Source organism: Embiotoca jacksoni, unplaced genomic scaffold, assembly GCF_022577435.1.
Source record: "Embiotoca jacksoni isolate LCO1_2020_lvr unplaced genomic scaffold, fEmbJac1.0.p SCAF_4, whole genome shotgun sequence".
In the NCBI taxonomy this organism is placed as follows: domain Eukaryota; kingdom Metazoa; phylum Chordata; class Actinopteri; family Embiotocidae; genus Embiotoca; species Embiotoca jacksoni.
The window spans coordinates 17,227,501-17,251,076 of record NW_027185392.1 but is presented as its reverse complement, the minus strand read 5'-3'; the positions used below and the strand labels follow the sequence as shown (position 1 = coordinate 17,251,076).

Genomic DNA, 23,576 nt, shown 5'->3' with positions numbered 1-23,576 from the left:
AAAAAGTCAGTTGCAGTCTTAATTAAACACCTACATCACCAACAATGGCTGAATACAACCAGAGATATTACAGGGCAACCCAGCATCCAGCCAAACTGTGAAATTCACTCGTCAGTCCCCTACAGGATCTCACCAAGGTATGAAAAGGAAGGTGCCTTAGGTTTAGGCATTAAAAAAAATCATGTGGTTAGGCTTAGAAAAAACATTGTGGTTTGAGTTGGATGCAACACGGTTGCAATTTAGTTTAGGCACAAATATGACTTCTTAAGGGTTCAGAACAGATCGCGGTTAAATCATTTTACATGAGTAACTTTACGTACGGCAGCTAAATTGCTTACGCAAGTTAAACACGTGACGTTATGTGAGAATTTCACTTAACCACACAGTGAAAACTTTATCAAGGTGACAATTTATTTACTATAACTCAAAATAAACTAAACAGATCAAATAAGTGTCACCTTAAAACTGACCATGCCATAAACAAAAGGTAAATGTAACACAATTAAAACAAACCATATCAAGAGTGTTGGGTACCTGAGTGGTAGACACAGCCATCTTGGGAGGAAACCAGCTTATATAGAATCCTCCACAGATGAAAACAATCTCTCAATGAGGTAGAAGGAGCCAAAGACTCAAACCCGGAGAGGGAAACAAAATGCATGCCAAACAGCCAATCCCATTACACGGCCCAGAGCAGGGACAGTGACTCAAACCCTGCTCTCCTGGGCGAAAGTCCTGGATTAATGTATCCATCACCCCCAAGCTTCCTCTTGTAATACGCACCTTGATGTGATACCGGGATGTACAAGGATGGATAGTAATTTAAAACAAATCAATGGCACAGCATAATCTCCAACATATTTCCATTGTCTTATGATTTGCAGTGTATGTTCATATAACGTAACCCAATCCTAAAGATGTCTGAAACTATTTAACATTTTATGATGCATTATTACTGTCTGTTTTTGGTTTGTTTGCCTAAATATGAGAGCAGCTTTAAGTCTATTCGAAGTTAAGTACAGCCATTTGACACGCAGCAAATTGTAAATAATAATTTACAATTTTGTGGGCATGTGAATAAGTATACACAGAGTCACCCTGCTACTTCATAGAATCACTGTCACATATTGCTATTGAAATGTAGACAAATTGCTTCCCGTAGCTTTAAAGGTCAGTAGTAATAGTACTAAGTAAGCAATGTTCTAATGGTGCTTGATTATGAATACTGATACAGCCACACAGCTACAGCCTCTCCTGTAAAACAAGGCTTTTTAACAGATACACTTGTTACCATGGTGATAGGAAATCAATACAATGCACTAAAAACAACAACAAAAACAAGATTCTGCCCACAGGCAAAAACATTTTAATTTTAATTACTCTGTAACAAACATAGCCGCATACACACTTGCTGTCATGGATCTTCCATTGCGCACAAAGCCTGCAGCCACAGTGTCAGTGAATGCATCACTCCCACTGACCTGCTCCTTCTACAAGAGCCGTACGCGGTGACAGAGATTGCTGTGTTTTGTTACTGGAAACTGGGGAAACACTTGAACCATGTATTTGTCTTCACAAAACCAATTAATGCAAAAAAAAAAAAAAAACTACCAAATTGCAGTGTGCCGCCTGCTCGGCATAAATGCTACCTACCTCCTCAGCTCCAGCTTCACCTCGCGTGAAAGCAGCTTGTTTGGAGCCAGAAAATTGCCCGAGAGGTGCAAGTGCAAAATGGACGACTGACGTATATGCGACGGCTCGTCTCGCAGAAGCATAAAATTAGAGGCCGGAACAATGTGTGTGAGCCCCCGTTTGTGTGTGTTTGAGCTCATGTACAGATGTACAAATTGGAGAACACGTGCAAGTGTATGTGTGTTCGCTACGGCTCACTGTAATTAACTGGTGAGCCAAGGTGATAATGATGAATAGAAAACATGTGTCACGACATTGCAGAGAGAAAGAAAGATAATTGTCTCCACAATAAGAATTGATAGCGAAGTGTTGGAACTAAAAACAGAGGACACTGGGTCACCATTTGAAACACTGTGAATGCATTCATTTCTTGACATAAGCCCCCAAAGTCATAAACACAACACTCCCACGTGAATACATGAGCAGAGAAGTTAGAGCACAGAAAGCGAGAGTGTAATTTCCCGAGAGCAGGGAGTGGTAGAATTTAGCCTTTATTTGTCTGTGAGAGAAAGTAAACCTGTGACCTTCTGCTTATTGATCCAGCTCTCTGATCTTGAGGATGTAATCTTTTGGCTCTGATATTAACCAGTCAATCAGCATTATGTTCTTCTTGTCTGGCTATCCCGAGGATGTTTGGTTTCGGAAATCTGAGGATAGATCTACAGTGTTTATAAAAGTGGGCGTAGCTTCCGGGTCTTAAAAGTGAGGCCAATGAGAAGTGCCTCACAGTGCAATACCACAGAGGGCCACTAGGGGTTGGCTCCTACAATGTTTTGGCTCCATAGACTCCCATTCAACTTCTCATATGAAATACAAAGTCAATAAATCTTTTCAACAATCCATCATGGTGTCATTCGCTGACTCCACTCCTTCTGCATTTAGTATTCAGCTGTTCTACCTGAATATAATTCCATAATAAATGAGATATTTGGCATTATAAAGCAGCATGTTTGGGGGCATGGCTGTTTGATTGACAGGCCAGTGGGACGGTCAGGTTTTAGATATAGGTGGGCGGGCATAGTATCCTTGAGCTCCCAGTCAGATCAAATCAGATTCACCCTTTGCTCCTTTCCAGCTCGTCCAAATATAGTCACTTCTGGATCCCCCCCAAAAACACAAGATGGCGACAGCTAAAATGCCAAACTCAACACTTTAAGACGGCAGGTCCTTTAAACTGCATGGAAACTACATTGTACGAAATTGTGAGGATATTTTTCTTTTACTTAAAATTATTTTCAAAAATTTGTACCAAGGTACAGATCGAAAACATTTTTAACCATACTATATACTTTAGCCTAAAACAAGGATTCAGAACCAAACGTTGGCCAGTCACTCCTGTGTGTGTGTTTTTCACCCATTGGTTGGTCAGTCACTCTGTTTTTCAGTCTCTCACTCATTCCCCCCGTTGGTTTCCCGTCTTCTGTTTTGTCGATAGGTTAAGAACTCAGATGACAGATGTGGGTGTGAGTGTATGTGTGTATACGGTGCGTGTGTGCGTGCATGTGTACAGTCTGGTCAGTGATGGATGTGTGTGTGGCAGGTAATTAAAAGTGTGATTAGTGGATAATTAAAAGAGGTCTCTGTCTTCAGAATATTTAACAACTTGAGGCAGGAGACACACTAAAACACACACACACACACACACACACACACACACACACACACACACACACACACACACACACACACACACACACACACACACACACACAAGCTGGCAGGTGGAGGTGTGTTGGTTCAGACTGTAATGAGGGAATAATGGTTCTTGAGATGATATAGGATATAGACAGGGAGACACAAGCAGAGGGAAAAAGAAAGTAAAGGGAGACGGGGAGAGACGGAAAGAAACAGATCAGATATAGACAAAAGACACTGAGCCTTTCAAAGATCCACATTCATAGAATTAATCATCATCAGCATGAGCCACACAGGCTGGACACACATGTACACACATATACACGCACGCACACGCACGCACACACACACACACACACACACAGAAACACACACAGACACACGTACACACATGCATAAACACACATTTCTCTATGTCTCACTTCTTTGTCTGTCTTTGAATGATCGGCTCAGACAGAAACAGATGCTCTCTGCTAGACAGAAATAGATGAGCAAGGATTCACTCAACCCACAGCCCCCCCCCTCACACACACACACACACACACACACACACACACACACACACACACACACACACACACAAATAATGGATTTGTACCTGTAAAGAAATTAGACCTCAATTTACACCTGGTATTGAACTGACATCACAGCACAGACTCATTAGCAGGTATTTGACTGCGTGCTCCGTGCTGTGACTGGATGTCACCTTTGCAATGACTTCTCGAAGTATCTGAGTCGATATTGAGATGATACAACATACAAAAACTGTATGGTGACATACAGGCAAAGATAATAATAACATTCTGATGTGTTGCAGATTTTTATCTTTCTGGTGTTCACAGTCTGAGTTTGGCATGTAAGCATTTGCTAATTAACAACAAACACTGCAACTGAGACTGATGGGAATGTCATTAGTTTTGCTGGCATGTGGTGACAATCTCAAAATATATTGGCGAGGTTGAAATTTTTAAGTGATAGTGACACTCGATTCCAATGTCACTGCAATTCATTCTGGGGCGACGCAAATGTATGCACCTATTAAATATTACAGAATTGTTTGAATTAATGAAAATCCTTCCAAGAAAAAATATCAGTCTAAAGCAAACATCAGATGATCAACATTGTGCTTCAACTTTTAGGGATCACAGATATCTGTAACAAATGTTGTGGCACAACAATAAAAAAGTAAAGTCTGCACCAAAGTGGTGGAGTGACTCAGAGGCAACACTGCAGTCCTGCGCACGGCTAAAGACAAACACGACGGGTGTCAGGTAATTTGATGTGACACAAAAAAAGCATGTCTCCTTCTCATTTGAGAGCAAGTTGTCTTTAGCAGCAGAACTGAAATGACAGGCGGGGAGTTTTTTATAATTTTTTTCTTTTTTACACAGGTGTCTGCAGCTGCTGTGAATGCTCCTACTGTACCCCGATCATTCAGAGAACGTACGGCAAACTTCAGAATGAGTCATGATGGTTCTACACGACGATCACTTCTTCACAAACCTGAGCACACAGTGAACTGTATACAGCTGCTGCAGATGACGACGGCTGACATGAAAATGGGAGTTTTGTAAATTCAGTTTGAGTTGTATGGGGAGGTGTGCTGCACAAGTTTACACCTTTCCTTTGCACATGTTGTGCTTCATCCACACATTCAGATACAGATGGCATTTTAATACCAGGGCCAGAGGTCTTAGTAAATGTGTACGATGCCCTAATGGGGCTTGTTACAGTACATAAAGTATTGGTTTAATGGTACAGTGGAAGAAAAAACAAGTACATGGATTCCAATATTCCAAAGGAAACTAAAATCATAACAGTTAATAGTTACATATTTTGCAATTGCAATTCAATCATCTGTGCCGCACTCCTGCAGTTTAGGGAGCTTTTTGTTCTTACCCCCTCCTCATCCCCCTCCTCCTCCTCTTCCCTCTCCTGCTGCTCGTCTCCCTCCCTTGAGTGTGTGAGCCAGAGTAAGCCTCTGTCATTTGGGAGAGTCATTAAGTACAGCCTCAGAGTTAATGTCTTTTCTGTTTTCTACTTTTACAAAGTTTTCTTTTTACCTCAGTTGTCTGAGAAATGTGACCAGATGAAGACAGCTAATTTGGAACACGGTAACAAGTAAAAGACCCGAGTTAAGGACAGATGAGAGGAGACTGGAGTTCACCTGATATATCCAGGCTGTTATCTCAGCAAACAACAAATACATCAGACTACTGGCTGAGATCTGAAAATAATGGTGACACTAATACAGACTCAAAAATATCTATTCTTCTGCATCAAGTCAGGAGAATTTTTTTTTTTTTTTTTTTTTTTTTTTTTTTTTTTGATTATTAGAAACAATGTTTTACCTGGTGGCATATGTGTTGGACTACTTATGTCCTACAGATTTGGAAAGCACATCAACATCTTAAAACAAAGCCACAACAAATGGCTTGTGGCAGAATAAGCAATGAATATTCATAGTCCAACAGCAGGCCCTAAAGTGCTCTCTTCATAATGCAATTCTTTCTGACTGCACCTTGACAATGAATAATATTACCAGAAAATGCAATGCAATTAAAGCAACCCCTTGTTTCTCGTCTCCCATTGCCACATGTGTTGCCCCCCCCTTCACCCTCCCCCCACCTCCACCCCACCCCACCCACGCAGTACAGTGATAACATTAAAAATTAACCAAGTCATCTGATTTCTTAAATGCAAAATTCATGCATAATAGTGTGGTGGTAGAACAAGTCGCCTCCGGACATTTTTTTTTTTCATTTTTTTTTTAGCAACAGCCAGTCTTCTGTAAGCAGATAAAATGTATGAGTGGAGGCATTGGACAACATTATACATAAAGAGCGGTTTATAAAAATGTATATACTGACAATGCACCAATAGTTATCACGTCTAAGGTTAGAGGTTAGAAAATCCTTCGTCAAATTACCTACACTGTTGACTGCAAATGTAGACAGATGATTAGTCGCATTGGACGCATGCACGTACGGATCTACTGTAGCGTAAGAACTTGGACAGCGGTCCGAACACAGTGCTGCAGTTTTTATGCAATTTTTTTGTTATTTTCTTTTTCCCTGCAACCACACAGTATCTGGCACCAAACAGCACCAAAAAAATGTGTGAGTGCTGTGTGGGTTTGTGATGAGGCAGCACGGGGCCAATTTGGTGCTCACTTTTACAGTAAAACGTTATATCATAGATGTGGGGCAATTTAATTTAATTCATGTTAAGTGTAACCTTTTTCCAGTTGATTCACATTTTTTCATGTTCTGCAGATTATTCTGTGCATAAAATTATAACTTTAAAAGTGACTGCGGAAGATTCCTGCCTCAAGTATCGTCTACATCAGTGTGAACTAACGTAGATTTGTCATGTAGTGCACCGTTATTATAGTATCTTTATAGGAGTACCCGAGACCAACCCACCTCATTCTATGCCAGTTTATTAGACAACCATATTCTTTACGGTAAATCATGTTTTGTATTTTTATTAGAAAGCTGTTTGTCGCAAAAAAGTTTAATAGTAAAATAATGTGACATGACACAGCTGTCCTCAGGAAGAGTCTGAGTCAGAGTCATTTTTCTGTTATCTCAGGAGAATCACTGCAGTTTCCTGTTTTTCCACTTGTAAAACTTGTAATTATAAATATTTGCAGGCTGATGTGCACAGAAGCATATTCATATCATCAGCTACACTGCAAATTGCTCCAGTATATCCACACTATATACCAACAACAAATAACACTTCACTGGTGAAAACACTTATAAATGAGTTCAAACATGTGGGGTCATTTTTGACCCCCCCCCGCCCCCGAAACCAGTGTTTTACCTGCAATTATCTCTAAATCAATTTCTGCCCTCACTCAACCCATTAATATAAGACCTGACCCAAAGCATAATTAAATACAGGCTTAGAGCTGCTACAGAGGTGTGAAGACAAAAGCTCGGGACGCAGGATACTGCCCGTGCACACAATGGCGAGAGAGAATAAAGAAATAATAAAAATAAATGGAAACACAGCGTATGGAGGCAGGAGCAGCCTTCATGTTTATGGATTATGTTCTCTTGTGTTTCCTTCTACTCAGACCGAGTGCAGAACAAAGGACAACATTCACATCTCTCCAAAACCCTGCATACTTTACGCACACCTGGCACAGCCTGGCACAGCCTGGACACCTTCATTAATTACTACAACCTCCAGACAATACAGCCAGACTTAATAAAACTGACCTTGTGTTTTTACAAATATTAACTTACTGTACACTCACACAGTACTTTATTAGAAACACCATAGTAGTAAAGGGTATGACCTGATCTCAGAACAGCCATAGCTCTTTGTGTCATGGAGTCCACAAGATGTATGAAGCATCCCAAGAGATTGTGGTCCCTGTTGATATGACTGCATCACATAGTTTCTGCACTTACATGCTGTGACTCTCCTGTTCTACCACATCCCAAAGTGGATTCAGAGCAAGCGGCAACCAACAGTGACGTCACCCATTGGTTTGTGAACGGCCGTTATAAAGTCTCGAGTTCACCATCTTGCTAGGAGCTGTTAAGAGCCAGAAGTGACCATATTTGGATGATCTGGGAGGAAGCGAGCAGTGGATATGACTCGATCTGATTGGAAACCCGACGATACTACGTCCGACCCACTGATAGCTGTAACCTGACTGCACCACAGGCCTGTCAATCAAACAGACACACCCCCAAAAACGCATCTTTTTTTAGGCTTATTTGCTCATTAATGATGGGATTAATTTCAGATGGACTGCCAGAAAACTAATAAGAAGGAGTGACTTCCGCAAACAACACCAAAGTGACGACTGGAAAAAATGTATTGAATACATTTTATGAGAGAAGTTGAATGGGAGTCTATGGAGCCGGGGGCTTTTTGGAGCCAACCCCTAGTGGGGCTCGGTGATATTTCAGCTTAAGTCACTTCCGCATCAGCCTAATTTTTCAGACCCAGAAGCTATGTCCACTTTTATATACAGCCTATGATTCAGACCTTCTGACTGAGGGGGCCCTCGAGCTCATCGTCATATTGAAACAGTTGGAGATAACCTTTGCTGTGACATTGTCATTGGGATGGTAGAAGTAGTCATTCTGACTCTTTAACCATTTGCTACAAATGGTCAACTCCTTGTCAGTGTCTCTAACTGTAGTGCAGGATTGTCCCTCCCACTCTAACACTTAGGTGCAATACCCAAGCATTTTTTTTCACAGCACCAAAGCCACTATAGCTTCACAAGCTTTGTTTTTCCTAATAATAATTATTATTATTATTATGGCACAGCCTATTTTTAAGTACATTTGAATAATAGTCAAAAATTATATGAAAATGCAGTTTCTTTTTCAAATAACTGCCCCTGCCACAATAGCAGCACCTAAACCTCAGAAAACGCTGGAAGTGTCGTAGCTTCAGACTTTGCTGCACCCATAAGCGCAATTAGTTCTGCCCGTTAATAACTCTTTTAAACATGAACTGCCTTAACAACCAAAAAAATACACCGACATGGACGCAACAAGCCAAATTCAATGTCCACGTCTTTGTTTCAATCCTAAAAGTGTAAAATCTACTTAACATTTCTCTTTAAAGATCTAAGTTGAGCTGAAGGTCAAGAGAGGAGGAATACCAGGATTACCATTTTCCCTTTGAACTGGGATCAACAACCACTAATACAACCTGACAAAAAAGAGGGACACAGCAAGAGAGAGGGAGTGAGAGGCAAAAGGGTGAGAGGACCAGACACACATCCACCGAAATGAAGACAGGGTAAAATATTGAAGTGGAAATGGAAGCGTTTACTGTCGAGAATGTTCCTTCTGTTATTTGTCGCCAAATTAGGGGACCAAAGGAGCAATTCAATTACTGAACTGGACGGAGAGAGGGTAGGGAAACCTAGAGGAGGGTGGGAAGCAAAGGAGAGGTAAATTGGAAAATATTTTTGAATAAATAAATGCAGGCAGGCGTAAAAAAAAAAAAAAAAAAAAAAGGGGTCCCTGTTGCTTTATGCCCTATTTTTTTCTTTTCGTCTCTTAAATTAATCAGCGCAGAAATCTAGTGTGAAATTTGATGTTTTCCTATCATATTACAGTTTTTTTTATATCTCTAAACCAATGTTATTTACTGCCATTAGTGACAAAAAGACAGGTAGGTTTTTGATTATGTTCAGTAGATATTTCCTATTGTACCCTTTCCAAAGTCAACAAACCGTGACGACTGCAATTACTCCTGACAAGCCTTATTTGAGCTGCCAATTAAAAGACCGGGGTGATTGTAAATCTTGGAAGAGGACGGCAGCATGGTTCCCGAGAGGAAAACAAGAACAAACTCTCGCTGTGGATCTAATAATCTCTCGAAAGTTGTCTCGCTAATACATGGCATTAATACGCAGGCATCAAATGCAGGCAGAAATTACACAGCAAATCAAGACATACATGGAGATTTTTTGGCAAAAGAAAGACAGACTGGGACGTTGAGCCTGTTCATCAAGTGGATTGCCTTGCAAGAGAGGGAGGGTGCTTCGGTGGCTAACGTAGGAAATATTACAATCATTTAACTTCTACAAAAGCACAACTGACACATTAATATGGCAGCTATTTTTCATCGCTTTTATATGAAATAGGGTTTGCATGTCTAATTTGATTTTGGATACGATTTGGATTAATTCATCTTTCTGCACATATTGTACCAGATGACCCTGTAAAGATAGGAAATAGTATTGGTTATTTATATGTTGAGAGCCTTTTTTTATGCATTTATGAATCCTGGTTATGAAGAGATTTCTGGAGTAGGCAGGTTAGTTTAAACGTCATATCTAGGTTTCAGGAAGTCGCATAAGCCCCACTTCAGAAATACTTAGATGTGCCTCAGGTTATGTGACCTGAACGGATATAAATGACCAACTTTTTCAATGATCGACGTAAATGAGATGATGTCGAAGTCAAGTGTGTGTTTCTAAATGTAGTTCCGTACTGCGAAAACTATAGATTTAACCAAGTAAAATGATCTTTAAATGTAGATTTAAAGACGATCCTGTTTTGCTTTTAGTATAAATGGATTATCTAGTGCTTTCTCTGGCAGATCATTTGACTTAGTGATTTATTATCTTATTTCGTGGCCTTCATTTTTTCAGAGTTAAAATGAAGAATTAAAAAATAAATTACCAAATTGCATCCTATTATTCAGTGTCTTCACTTATTACTGTGCTGATCTCAAGTGATATTTCAAACTTTTGATTTTATTTATTTATTTCTAGCCTGAAATCAGATTTTTCAAAATTTCTTGTCAAGTAAAATTAATAAGCTGCACGGACAGATCATTTCGCTAGTCTTAAATCATTCTCTCCTCAAACTGTTTTTTTTCTTGTACTTTGGCTGAGCTTTTCTGCAGTGTGACAATGTGGTGGTAGACAGCGGTAGAGTGACAAGACGGGATACAAACAGACGAAGCAACGCAAGCAAATATGAAGAAATCAAAGCCGCAGCAAGAACAATGCCTCCAACTTTTCTTAAGTCTGCAGCGGTCATTTACCAACACAGTCTTGCACTCTGCTCACATTGTGGGAAAGTCCATGTTGTTTACAGCTTGGTGAGTTTATATGCCTAATATACGTCACATGGTGTTCATTATCAATTGGTTAAATGCTGCTCCAATAGATTAGAAATAACCCAATGTCTGCCCCCATTAGGAGGCAGTGGCAGGAAACAATCCCCCATGGAGCGTGTCCAGACCCAGATATTGATGCAGAATCATGTCTGGGTCTGATAATACCTTGTTAATAATAACTCAGCTAAGACTCAAAACTACACTAACTATGTGAGCCAGTTTCTGTAATGAACCCAAATGAAAGCCTTAACAAAGACAGGAAGATTGTATAGAATACAACGTATGAGAAAACTTTGGCACATGGCTCTGCTTAGTGCAGCCATACGTCTTCAAAGCCTACATGTCTGGGGTGTTTCCGTAATCCCAAAACTAAATCATATCATTGAGAAGAAAGTCACATACAGTAACTAAGCCTCTGGTGACTCCAGAGATTAAGTTCCAGACACAATGGATTGAAATGAGCTTAAACTCTGTACTCCATATTCATTTCCTGTGAGTTTTTTTTTCTCATGTCTTTTTCTACCTCTTTCTCAGCCACTTTGATCCTCCCCTTTGGCTGCCGTGAGAAACAGAGTCATTATGAACTGCGGCGCTGCTGCTGTGGATTGAAGACCTTTCAAATGGCCGCTTGTATTTTCAACGTGTGGTGGAATCTAAGCCAACTCATCCTTTGAGTCTGTCTCCAAATGATGCTCTTTTGTCTATTGATCTTGCTATCTGTCTAATACACACACACGGGTAAGTGCACACGCTCGCAGGCACAGACACACACAACATCTGCTCGCAAAGTTCAGACACCGAGAAAGTTCCTTCTGTTCAGACCTCTGCTGTGCGCGTGTGATGGAAAGCGGCAAAATAATGAATCGTTCCCTCTGTTAAAGTGGTGTTTCACAAATTAAAATGAATGAATGAATGTTGAGACGCACACACACCTCCTCAGCATATGGCAGCTTCGGCCAGGTCTGAAGAGAAATATTTCCCACAAGGCCCAGTCCTGACATTGATGCCTTGTGACTTCACTGCTCTCCGCACCACTCAACTCCCCCGCAACAAGAAACTGAAATATTCACTGTCTGTCCTGACATGCTTCTGCATAGATCACTGCCTTTATTTGATCAATCGGAGCTCCATGTGTCCCTGGTGGAGGAGGAAAAGAGAGCTCTAATTCTCTTCATCCTGTCCGTCCTCTTGAAGCTGCTGGCTATCAGAATCATTTCACGTCCATCTGCCACGGGCCTCAGAGCTAATTAAAAACAGCAGCTCGCTCTACTCGACCTGGGCAGCAGGTCACAGCGAAAATATATATCAATGTCTGCAGCGCTGAGGTGGCAGCACTGTTGCAAAGTTGTTTTGACTGCTGCTGGACAGCGGACAAGAAAACAGACTGAATATGCCTGGAGTTCAGAGCCCGAGTGAAAACAGGACGATGAAGGGAAGACGGAGCTTTTGTGATGGGAAGGAGAGGGGTGGCAAATCAGAGAGATTGCAGAGCAGCAGGGAGATGGAGAGGACGGGGAGTGAGGGCTCCATTAGATTAGAGCAGAGTGTGTGGGAAGTGACAGCTTGTAAATTCTTTGCTGGCCAATATTTTGAGGGCTGGGGAGTTTGGGAATGTTCATAGACAGGCAGGATGTGTGTGAGTGTGAGTGTGAGTGTGTGTGTGTGTGTGTGTGTGTGGAGGGGGGGGGGGTGTAGACAGACAGAGGGAGCGAGACTGTGTGTGCGTGTTGGATATGCAGAGTGGGGTTAGGGGCAGGCGCACGGACATAAATTGAGAGCAGTGGGAGAGACAGAAAGACGGACAGTGAGATGGGGCCGGGGACTGTGGGAGTGATGCATATCGGATCAATAAACTTCATAAACGACATCATCAGCCCGGTCACCGCGAAGACAGCCAACCGCCAGGCACCATCTGGCCCCGTCTCACCGGACCGCGGGATCAGCCAGCGTAACCTCACACACAAACACAAACGCAAACATACACTGTAACACACGCAGGGCTGTGCAAATATTCACGGCACTCATTCTGACACGCATGAGCGCACAGAGAGACGCTCAGGTAGACGCAACGGTGATTGGTCTGGGGAGACAGATTTTGTGTGTGTGTGTGTGTGCGTGCGTGCGTGTGTGTGTGCGTGTGTGTGTATTTGCGTGCATCCGCCGCAGCAGTTAAGCAGTTTATTCGGGAACAGAAGTTTATGGGTTCTGTGTAACGCTATTTCCTGTAGCATGATAATGACCGTAAAAGAGGCGCGGAGTGAGCGGAGGACGGTCTACGGAGAGAACAAAGCAATATAAAGAATTTAGAAGTCAAAAAGTACGAGTGAGAGACGGAGCAGGGAGGTGAGGCAGGGGGGGAAGCACAGCGGAAGACATGTCTCGTAGAGACAAGAGGGGAGCTGTGAAGAAAGGTGCAAATTAGTCTTTTCTAGGAGGGTTCAAAGGAAGTGTTATGCATGAATGTTCATCACAGTGTGTGTATGTGGGCTGCAAGCGAATCGGAATCTTCTATTTCAAAATGCAGAGATCAATGTTTTGATCCAGATTATATGAATACCTGAAAATGATGTCGAGAGATTCAACTCTTCGAGTCATTTTACAGGTGTGTACGTTTTATTTTGAAGAGCAGAAACAACAGGAGGAAAAAGTTAAATTATTAGGATGAAATGTTATTATGGTGTTCATATGAAAAAATGTCATTCAAACAACTTCTATATCACAAAATACATTAACATTACCAGATTTTGAAAGTGGTAGAACCAGCTGTCATTTTTATCTTGTTGCCATGGATACGGGTACTGGTGCAACTGTGAGCTCCCAAGTTTCACACCCATCAGGTATTCACGCCCAAACAAAGTGTGTACCCACCCTATTAACAGTAAAATCATTATCTCAACAGTCAAGGACAAACAGTATCTTCAAGTCACGTCTTTTAGTCTCAGTCAACTTTTTACCTTTGTGTCCTGCTAAACAACAAGCAGATAATTAGATACCGAAGTCAAATAATATCATGTTTATTAATGCCTTACTTTGGACATTATCCATTTGTTTAGATTGTATCCCAACATTTTTAAGAGTACAACGTATTTTCGTTCGTCCGTGGGGAACATGAGGCAGGTTCAAAACAACGGCTGTTTAATTTGGATTTGGATAGAATTATTGCTGAAGGTGGATTAAATATTAATTGATGAAACACTGTGTATTTGTCTCTGACTCTGATTCAGACTGTTTTTTCACATCAGAGGTCTGGGGAAAAAAAGGATCAGGACAAAGGTCAGGATTCAGTCAAATTCAGATTCTATTTTCCCATTTTTTTACATAATCAAGATTGAATTTAAAAGTTAAAACAAGGTATTAAATTCCCATTTATGAGACACTACAACCTTAAGGTCTAATGTTTGTATTTGAATTTGAATTTAAGACAAAACTTTTTAAGGATCTGGCTAATTACAAAGAGGTTATCTATTATGACGTGAAAACAGGTTTTGTTTCAGCTGGCTCAGCTAACAGTAAATGTAGTCTGAGCTTCTAATCAACTGTTGATATGGCAACAAGATTGATGATCAAAGTCACTTTTCCCCCCTCTAAATTTATTGGTTTGTGCCAGCTGTTTTAAATAATGATGAATCTCGCAGTTTCTGTTGTGGATACCCGATAACTTGTTAACTGAGATGGATTTTTTTTTTTCTATCAAATTACTGGAGGCTCTCACCCTCCTGTATAAAACTGGTATATAGTCTAAATAAATTGCCTCCTACATTGAATGTCAACCTTGTGCTGTGTGAATTAGCACCTCTGCTCGTTATTACCAGAAAGTCAGAGACATTGTATTTCATAAAAATGCCTTAATTTCTCATGAATTTAGTGGAAGCAGTTGGGTATTCAGTCCAACCTAACTATGCCTGCAGTAAATAAACGAGGAAATCCCTGAATTAATGGCTTGTCCAAATAATAAAATGCATGGACTGTGCTTTTTTTGGCAGCATGTTTTATCAGTTTTTTTCTCAACTTAATTAAGATAAATAGCAAAGAGTAATGGAGTCAGTGTTGCAATGTTAGCCACAAAAACCGGCTCCAACACTGGCCACAGCGTCATCTATGTGACGTTCAGAAGGTCAGACCTCTCGGCCGACTGCTCAGGTGAGCACACCTGCCAAACCGAGGCAGCCGATTGCTCACTGTTAAACCATATTGTGTTTTAAATGCTCTGCTAACTTAATGCTGCAACTGTTACATCAGCGCTTACTCTGCAATATCAGCAGCCTCCCCAGCTTCAACTCAAGGTTAGTAGTCTTCACTTCATGCTTTTACTACTAATTGTATATATTTGTCTCTATTGACATGTGACAACTCATCAGTGTTGCTCTGAATGGGAAACTTCCAGAGCAGACCCCTCCTGCCAGACGTCACTTTACCGCAACGACACTTGTGTCCCAATCTTTTAGTGAGCAGTGCTGACAAACACATTGATGTTTTCTGGTAGTTTGTCCTTTGTGATCATATGAACGTGGTTCTGTCGGGGGGTTTCTTCCTGTTAAAACGGAGATTTTTTTTCTCACGTGAGAATTGTTGAATTGTTGGGTTCCTCTGTATAATGTTGTAAAGTTTTGTTGCAAGGACTTTACTGGGTTAAGTGCCCTGAAATAACTTTTTGTGTTGCAATTTGGTGCTATATAAATAAAATTGAATTGAATTGAAGAAACTAGTAAAACTCCATTTCTGTCAGGGTTCATTTAGAGTATAGGAATAATGTGAATAGTTCGTCCATTTTTAAATGATTATTTGCCTCTGCAGCAGTTCTGTCAGGCTGGACGTAGACACATTAGCGACTCTCGGACCACTTGAGGATGTTTAAAAAAGGACCAGGAGGATGTATGTGGGGAAAGCAGGGTCTGCACTGCTCTTCATGACCTGCTGTCAATGCTATTTTAACATGGATAAGTGGCCTTAAAATGAATGGAGAGACTGATGTGACAGAAAGTGGTTTCTGATTTGAAGCTGTCGGAAACCTTATTTCACACTGACTTCAGATATTAATTATTCCTTTATATGTAAGTGCTCGTGGTAGCAGTGGTCTTATTTGTGACATTAAGGACTGCGTGAACATGACAAGAGCAACACTCTGAGACTAAATCTTGATAGTTTTGAAGCCTGTTTTTGTCGAGAGTATGTATGGTTTATAAAATATGTAAATTGCTGTTGTCATGAAATAATCAGTTATAGTAACGAGGAAAGTTTGCTTTGTGTTTTTCTTGGATAGCAGCAGGGAGTTTAGGGAGGCTAACAGTGTGGTGGTGATGCACTGACAGTAAACACTTTCCATTCAGACAGCGTCTTGAGCAGCAAAATAATTGCAGTCCAGTGTCATTAAGCCACACTCAATGAAGCCCCATTAAGTTAACAGGAGAACATTATCCATGTTCGTTCAAATTATAAGGCAAAGTCAAACTTGATATGAACTAGACAACAAAAAAAGACTGCTTATGTAACCTGACTCCACAAAACTTCTGAGGTGGTGACTGTCATTAAAAAAAGTGTAAAAAGTTGCTGGCTGGCCGTTTAGGTGTACAGCAAGGCCACTGACAATTTCATTCAATAACACACTGGGGAGCAGTTAGTGTTCTTAATGGGAACTTAGTTATCTAAGAGTGTGGGCAGAGCCTAATAAAATCACTGAAGGTCTCTATAACAACAACTTCTTCCACTGGTAAGGAGATTTAAAAAGGTGCATGGTCTAAAATAACTTAGGCTACAGCCTGAACCTATAGCACATTCATTTGAAAACATTTCATAACCAAACCTCCTTCCCTGCTCTGAACAACTACATTATTAATACACTGTATGGGCATTTTTCTAAATAATGACACTGACAGGATATATGTTGCAACTAAAAAATAATATGCAAATTGCAGGCATTTCAAAAGGAGCCAGACAAAAGCATTCAAATAAAAGACTGTGAAGTACAGCTTACACAACACATCCTCAGACCCTCATATCTCAAATTAATATAAAAGAGCATGCACCTAAAATTAAAATTACTTAATATCCTTGTAGATTTGATTCTTTGGAAAGACCATTTTATCTTTTCTTGTCCTAAGCCTTGTAATGAAAAGGGTCAGTTATCTAAATAGCTTATTGTTCATAACAATTGACGTGCAAGGATTAAAAAGAACTTTGGTGCTTCTGGAGCGCGCTAATTAATTTAGCACTGAGGGATAAGAACTGGAAAATCTAAATTTGATCTCAAGTGGTATTTCGTTAGACACACTTTGTACTCGTGAGTCTGCATAAGACACCATATAGACACGAGTGTGTGCTAGAGAGAGAGTAAAAGAGAGACTTACATTCGGTTGTTGGGGATGATCTTGTGTCCGTCTTTGTACCATGTGACTAGGGGTCGCGGGAATGAAGCGAGGGGGGGCGTGCTGATGATGGCTGCTCGGCCCTGAGTCGCCGTCTTTCTCTGCTCGTCGGCAGTGAAATTCCCCAAAACTTGACGAAAAGAGAGGGATGGAAAACATGAGTCTCACTAATAATGTATCAGATTTCAGCGCTGTTCTTGTGAAAATCAATTCAATATATCCGCTTATCTTCTCGAAGTATGTATCTCCTGAGGCTACGTGACAAAGTAACTATACTGGCAGGCCTAATGGGTAATTTAAACGCTAACACGTGAGCGCCGTTCTACAGCGACAAACTTCTACAAGCTTCTTTGTGTTTTGTTTATGGCCCCCTGGCATTTTGTTCTCAGGACTCCAACATAATTTAATTCAATAAAGCGTTTTACTGAAGAGGAGGAAAAGATCTCAGTCAGCTAGTCGTGAGCTAATTAGTTTTCTGTGCTCTTAAGGTCTTTTGTTGCTTATAGTTTAATGTTTGTTTTTATTACTTTTTTCTTATTATCTCATAACTGCTATGTTCTGTTTTTGTACAATTTGATGCTTGTGAAGCACTTTGTGACATTTTCTCTGCGATAGCAAACAATTCTTTACTTAAATTGGTAACAGCACAATAAACAAATACTTTATTCAAAAGTTGTCTTTTCACTATCAATCCCTGCAAACCAATCCTGTTTTGTTGAGCAGTTTCTAGAGGAGGTTTGATCAAATTGGACTCTCAGTTCCCTCAAAGGTCAGCACTGTCAAGACGGCTCCCCGATGGTCAATGGCACAAATTTACGTGCCGCGAGTTCATTGATTTTTTTCTGTTTTAGATACCGGTGCGACCAGGCAATTATTCTTTAAAAGGCAATTTGTGTTTTATTTTTGCATTAGCCTGAGTATCTTTCGTATATTTAAATGCTTATCACATACTAAATTAAAATATTATCGTCCAGCTGAAATAGAACCGCATGTCCAGAGAGGAAGGGAACATTTCTGATATCGTCCTTGTTTCTCCCGTTTCTTTTAATGATTAAAAAAAGACCAAATTTGCTGTATTTGTGATTTCACTTTATGAGACCAGCAGCTTATTGGTGTGGACAAAGTTTCCTTACATAATATCTTCAGTCATTTCAACCACTCCAGCATTGGTGCTCTTATAATAGTGTGTATACTCTTTAACATGTGTGTGTCTATATGTACTTACAGGCCACCTGCAACTCTGTTCTCCGGTGTATTACTGCTCCCATCCTGTTCCTCACCGTACACTGATACAGGCCGGCGTCGGTCCTCCTCAGAGACGGTCTGAACAACCTACAGATGGACAGACGCATGGAGAGGAAGGTAATGAGTGCGTGCTCTTTCTTAAAGCGGTACATAAATACAATGCCAGGGACGACTGGAGACCAACGAGGAGGCAGAAGGGACAGAAGGTGGAGGTCCGTTTGTCCATATGTACGCACTCTTGTGTAACTCCCTTTCATAACCTTGATTTGAGAAAATGGATTGGGCCTAAGGTTGTCAAAGTATCACAATAACAGAAGGGAAGGCGGAGTGGTGCATGTGTACAGTGTGTGTGTGTGTGTGTGTGTGTGTGTGTGTGTGTGTGTGTGTGTGTGTGTGTGTGTGTGAGAGAGAATGTTTTTGACTGTGTGCATGTTTTGTTTTTTTTCTAAGAGGGATTGTTAATGGGGTTTTAATGGACTGTGCTTCACTAATGGGAAGCTTGGCATAGGATCTAGGTTGGTGCCATGCCGGACAAACACACAAACAGATATACACACATGGGCTGACGCACACACACACACACACACACACACATACACACACACACACACACACACACACACACACACACACACACACACACACACACATACACACACACACACATATTACACACACATATTACACACGAACCGGATAGACACAGTAAAACTGGACATCACTTTGGGGCTCATTATGAATACCAGGACGGCCAAGTATTTAACTCCCAGGCTGTCAGTGTATGCTGCCAACATACACAACCCCCCCCACCCCCCCCCCCCCACACACACACGTACGTACACACAAACACACACATGTACATCAAAGACTCATGCACGCAATTCCATTTGAATCAGGAATGACACATTACACAGCAGCTTTGATCCTGAAACAGATTTTGATATTGGACACTTCCTCGCAGTGCATCTCTTTCGTTCCATTACATTTGTTATCAGGCGGTCGCAGTGGCCAAGCAATATATTTTTGGGGAAATTCCAACAAGTTTTACTTTATGAATATCAATAAATAGAGTTCAGTGTTGACATTACAATAATTTGTCCATCAATTTCTCTGACATATCCTCGGCATTGCATGTGAACATAAATCCCCTGCCTTATTCAAGAAAATAACTATTTCAATGAGGTTTGACAGGAAGACAGTGTCAGCTTCAGTCTTTGCTGTGTTTACAGTCTGGAAACCCTGTTTGCACTCAGATGTACTCAGTCACTCTAAATGGCGGACCAATCAGCGAGCAGTAGTAGAGGAGAAATGCAATCATGTTGAGGTCCAGCGTTTGTTTCTCAATGTAGTCTCAACTACAGCAGGGGTAGTAGTGCAAGATCAGGAGATACGAACAGTTGTAGCAACGCTAGCAAATAGCGAGGAATTGAAGCTGGAGTCTGCAACGGTCACTTACCGACATGGCTCTGCACTCCGCTCACATTGGGGCTCACAGCTTATTGAGTTTCACACACTATATGGTCCTATAAGGCCGCTCCAATAGTTCCAAAATTAACCAGAGGTTTACGTCCATTAGCATGCAACGACGAGAAGCAATCCCCAGTGGAGCGTGGCCAGACTCCTCTATTTACAAAGTGAATGTAGGTCTGGTAATACCAGGCTAAGCCACAGCACTGAAAGGCTAAACCCTCCCTGTAACATCGATCTGAACACTAAGAAGAATGGATGTATTCATACACTGTGATGTAGTGATGTGGCACTGCACTGAATAAGTGTGACTGCAGAGGAACACATAGTTTTACATTAAAAAACTGTTCTTAATGTAACAGAACCACAAACAATGTGTTTATATACCTGCTCTCAACAGACCGTTTGTGATTTAAAAAAAATTAAGTGTTGTATCTCTTACTTCCCTCTATGTTGCCAGTAACTCACACGATGGCTGGCTAGAGAAATAACTTGTCAGCCACAGTTTTGAAGACGATACCGTACCTTTGTCAACAGTGTCCCTGAAAACAAAGCAAATGTTACTTCCTTCTTTTTTTGTGAATCTAACTTGTCTGTTGATACTTTTATTCCAACTCACTGTGTAAAAAGTGACAGCCGACTGCAGTCTAAGTGACAGCGAAAGAAAAAACGGAGCCGAAGATTCCATTAATGTAAATCATTTCCACTTACAGCACTGCTCTTCTCAATTTTTCACTGTCCACTACATTAAACAGCAGAAGTATTCTAAAGAGGATGTGTGGAGCGGGATCAAATCTGTTACTCTGTATGGACCTGAATTATTTTCTAATTTTATGTGACAATGGAATGAATTGCATTTATAAAGTACCTTTATCCAGATTTCTTTACATCGTGTTTCACATTCAGCCACTGTTACACACAGTTTGGTCCCCATCACTGCAGAGGACATAAGTTTCTAATTAATTTTTAACATCCTACTTTTAGTCAATCGCTTGTAAAGCCCTTTGAAATACATTTGATTTGTTTGAAAGGGGCTGTATAAATAAAGTTCGATCGATTGATTACATTGACTTTCATTATTTCCCCCCAGAAGTATAATCACTAATTGCCTCACCTTAACTTACAGCCAAGTCGTGACCCTACAATTTAATTATTTGTTCCCAGAAGAGGAGACATGTCCCCACAATGGGACTGTGTAGAGATTTATGTCCCTACAACATGAACAATACAAGCATACACACGCACACACACACACGCACACACACACACAGAAAGCTGCCATCCATGGCAGTGTCTGAAACATCATGAACAACCGAGGATCAATGTTTTACTCACCAGACGACCCACTCTTTATTCAACTGACAATAAGACATGTTAATGTGGAAGCTGTAAAGGTGTAGCACTAAAATCAGTCTTACAATAGCAGATGGTCACATTGCTCACACACACACACACACACACACACACACACACACACACACACACACACACACACACACACACACACACACACACACACACACACACTCACAGCACCCTGCCAATTCAGCATCGCCCCGGCCTCGACAAACTAAAGCAGCCAGAACGCTTAGAGCAGTCCAGAGCGACGCAAACCGCTCCTGCATCGAACGACTGCTTACAAAATGCTGGTTCAACCTCACCCTCCCTCAGCGTGCGTCCGTTCCCAAGATCCCCTCTATTTCTGAATGATGTGAAAAACAATTTTGTTTCACAGCTGCAGTTTCAATGAGAGGGATTGTTTAGCTCTTACCAACCATCGCACATACGCACAGAGAGAGAGGGGAGGGGGGGGGGGGGCAGAGGAAGACAGGACGAGAGGTGTGGAGAGAAAAGAAAAGAAATGGCTCAGACATATTGATTGGTTCTGCTCTTCTTTCCCCCAGACCATATACATATTTATGGCGCTAATGTAATTATTAATCTCACTTTGGCTCTGCTGTCTAAATGCTGTGACCTTCTCTGAACACACTCCATTACCAACTGGTACAGCTCTCTGTTTGTTCGTGCTGCAGGCATGACCGAACATGTAGAGGAGCTTCAGCGGGAGGAAGGATGCTCGACAAACGAACAGGCAGACGCACACTTACAGACAACAGAGAGGTCTATGACAAAAAGTCTGATACATAGCCAGCCAGTCGAGTGCTAACTGACCTGTACTGGGGTGTCCAGTCAGTGATGTTGCTGTTGTTGAGAGTCCACCGGTACTGAAGGGGCCAGCTGCCTCCAGCCAGGCAGGTCAGCACCAGTCTGTTTCCCTCCAGCACCACCTGCTGCACCCGTCCACCTCCTCGCAGGTCGGGAGCCACCTCTGACAGACAGACACAGACAGAAGAATATGGGATTTTTGTTATTTGAAAAAACAAAATTCAGCCTTAGACAATACAGCAAATGTCATCTGTATTCATACACCAAGAAGTCCCATCTATTCTGTATGAAAAAACACCGACAAAGCAATAATTTTATTGTGTATAGTTTCAGACTGGAAACTGCAAAATGTGTAATAATGTTTTCAGGTGCCATTTAGCAAATGTCACATTCGATATGATAACTAGTTTTCAGACTTAAAAGTACATCTGACTTTAAAGCAGCAATAAAAAGTATGTATTTATTTACATGTGCTTCTTCGCTGTTTGTGTTTGCAGGACTCTGTCTGGAGATCCTCAACTCTTTTAGCGAGGTCTGATAAAACATTCCTGTACTCCTGCAGACTGAAGTCATAAATCTACAGACGCATACTTAGGACCTGATTTACTAAGATATCAAATAAAGGGGACTAAATTGCGTGTTTATTCGAGAAGTTTGTACATTTATTTTTGCACCCGTTTTGCGGGTGATTTATTAAGAGTATTTGCGTCATTGATAGCAGGTGCAAATCGCTTTATTTGAATGAGGTATTTGCGATGAAGCTACCTGTGAATTCTGCGGGACATCGCATTCAGGACCTGTGACAGCACACCTGACTAATGGGACTGGGCGGGATATCCAAGCAGCGGTGCGCTGGAACGACCCAGAGGCGGGAACATGCTGAGTCGTGAGAAGTTTTTTAATTGTTGGTATTTCGTGGCTGCAAATCACAATTCAGTTCATTCAATAACTCAGAAATGTCATCGCTGGACAAACGATATGTCTGAATCATTTATTCCTCTGACATCTCACTTTTTTTTTTCCACGGGTGTAAAACCACGTTCTCTACGTATTCTTTAGTTTCCCTGCGTCTCCTTCTCCCCACAATAATGTTAATAACGTGCGAATCTAATGAATACGTTCCTTTCAGTCGTACTGAAATACGAACGCAACTACGTCTATTTCTACTTTCAGGTTTAGTAAATATCATTGCGGGTGCTAAATCTATGTATTTACATTTCCCCTCCCAGTATTTTGCACTTTCAAGCAGAAACGCCCAATATTACACATGCAATCAGGCAAACACGCAAAATGGACGCCATGTGTTAAATCGCACATTTGAAAGATGCGACCCTCACTGCACGTCGCTAGTAGATCAGCTCGGACAGTTTTTCTCAGGTAGTGTGGAGTTTGCGC

General features: G+C 41.2%; 1 protein-coding gene across 1 annotated transcript in view; it reads right to left on the bottom strand.

Moving 5' to 3' along the window:
- LOC138208921 (protein sidekick-1-like) overlaps nt 1–23,576 on the bottom strand; it is a 239,670-nt gene that overhangs the window by 130,554 nt on the left and 85,540 nt on the right. The window contains exons 2-4 of the mRNA XM_069167153.1: nt 22,188–22,344; nt 18,529–18,635; nt 17,286–17,433 (exon numbers count right to left, since the gene is read on the bottom strand). Of these exons, the coding sequence (XP_069023254.1) occupies nt 17,286–17,433; nt 18,529–18,635; nt 22,188–22,344 (412 nt within the window). The remainder of the gene's footprint in view (nt 1–17,285; nt 17,434–18,528; nt 18,636–22,187; nt 22,345–23,576) is intronic.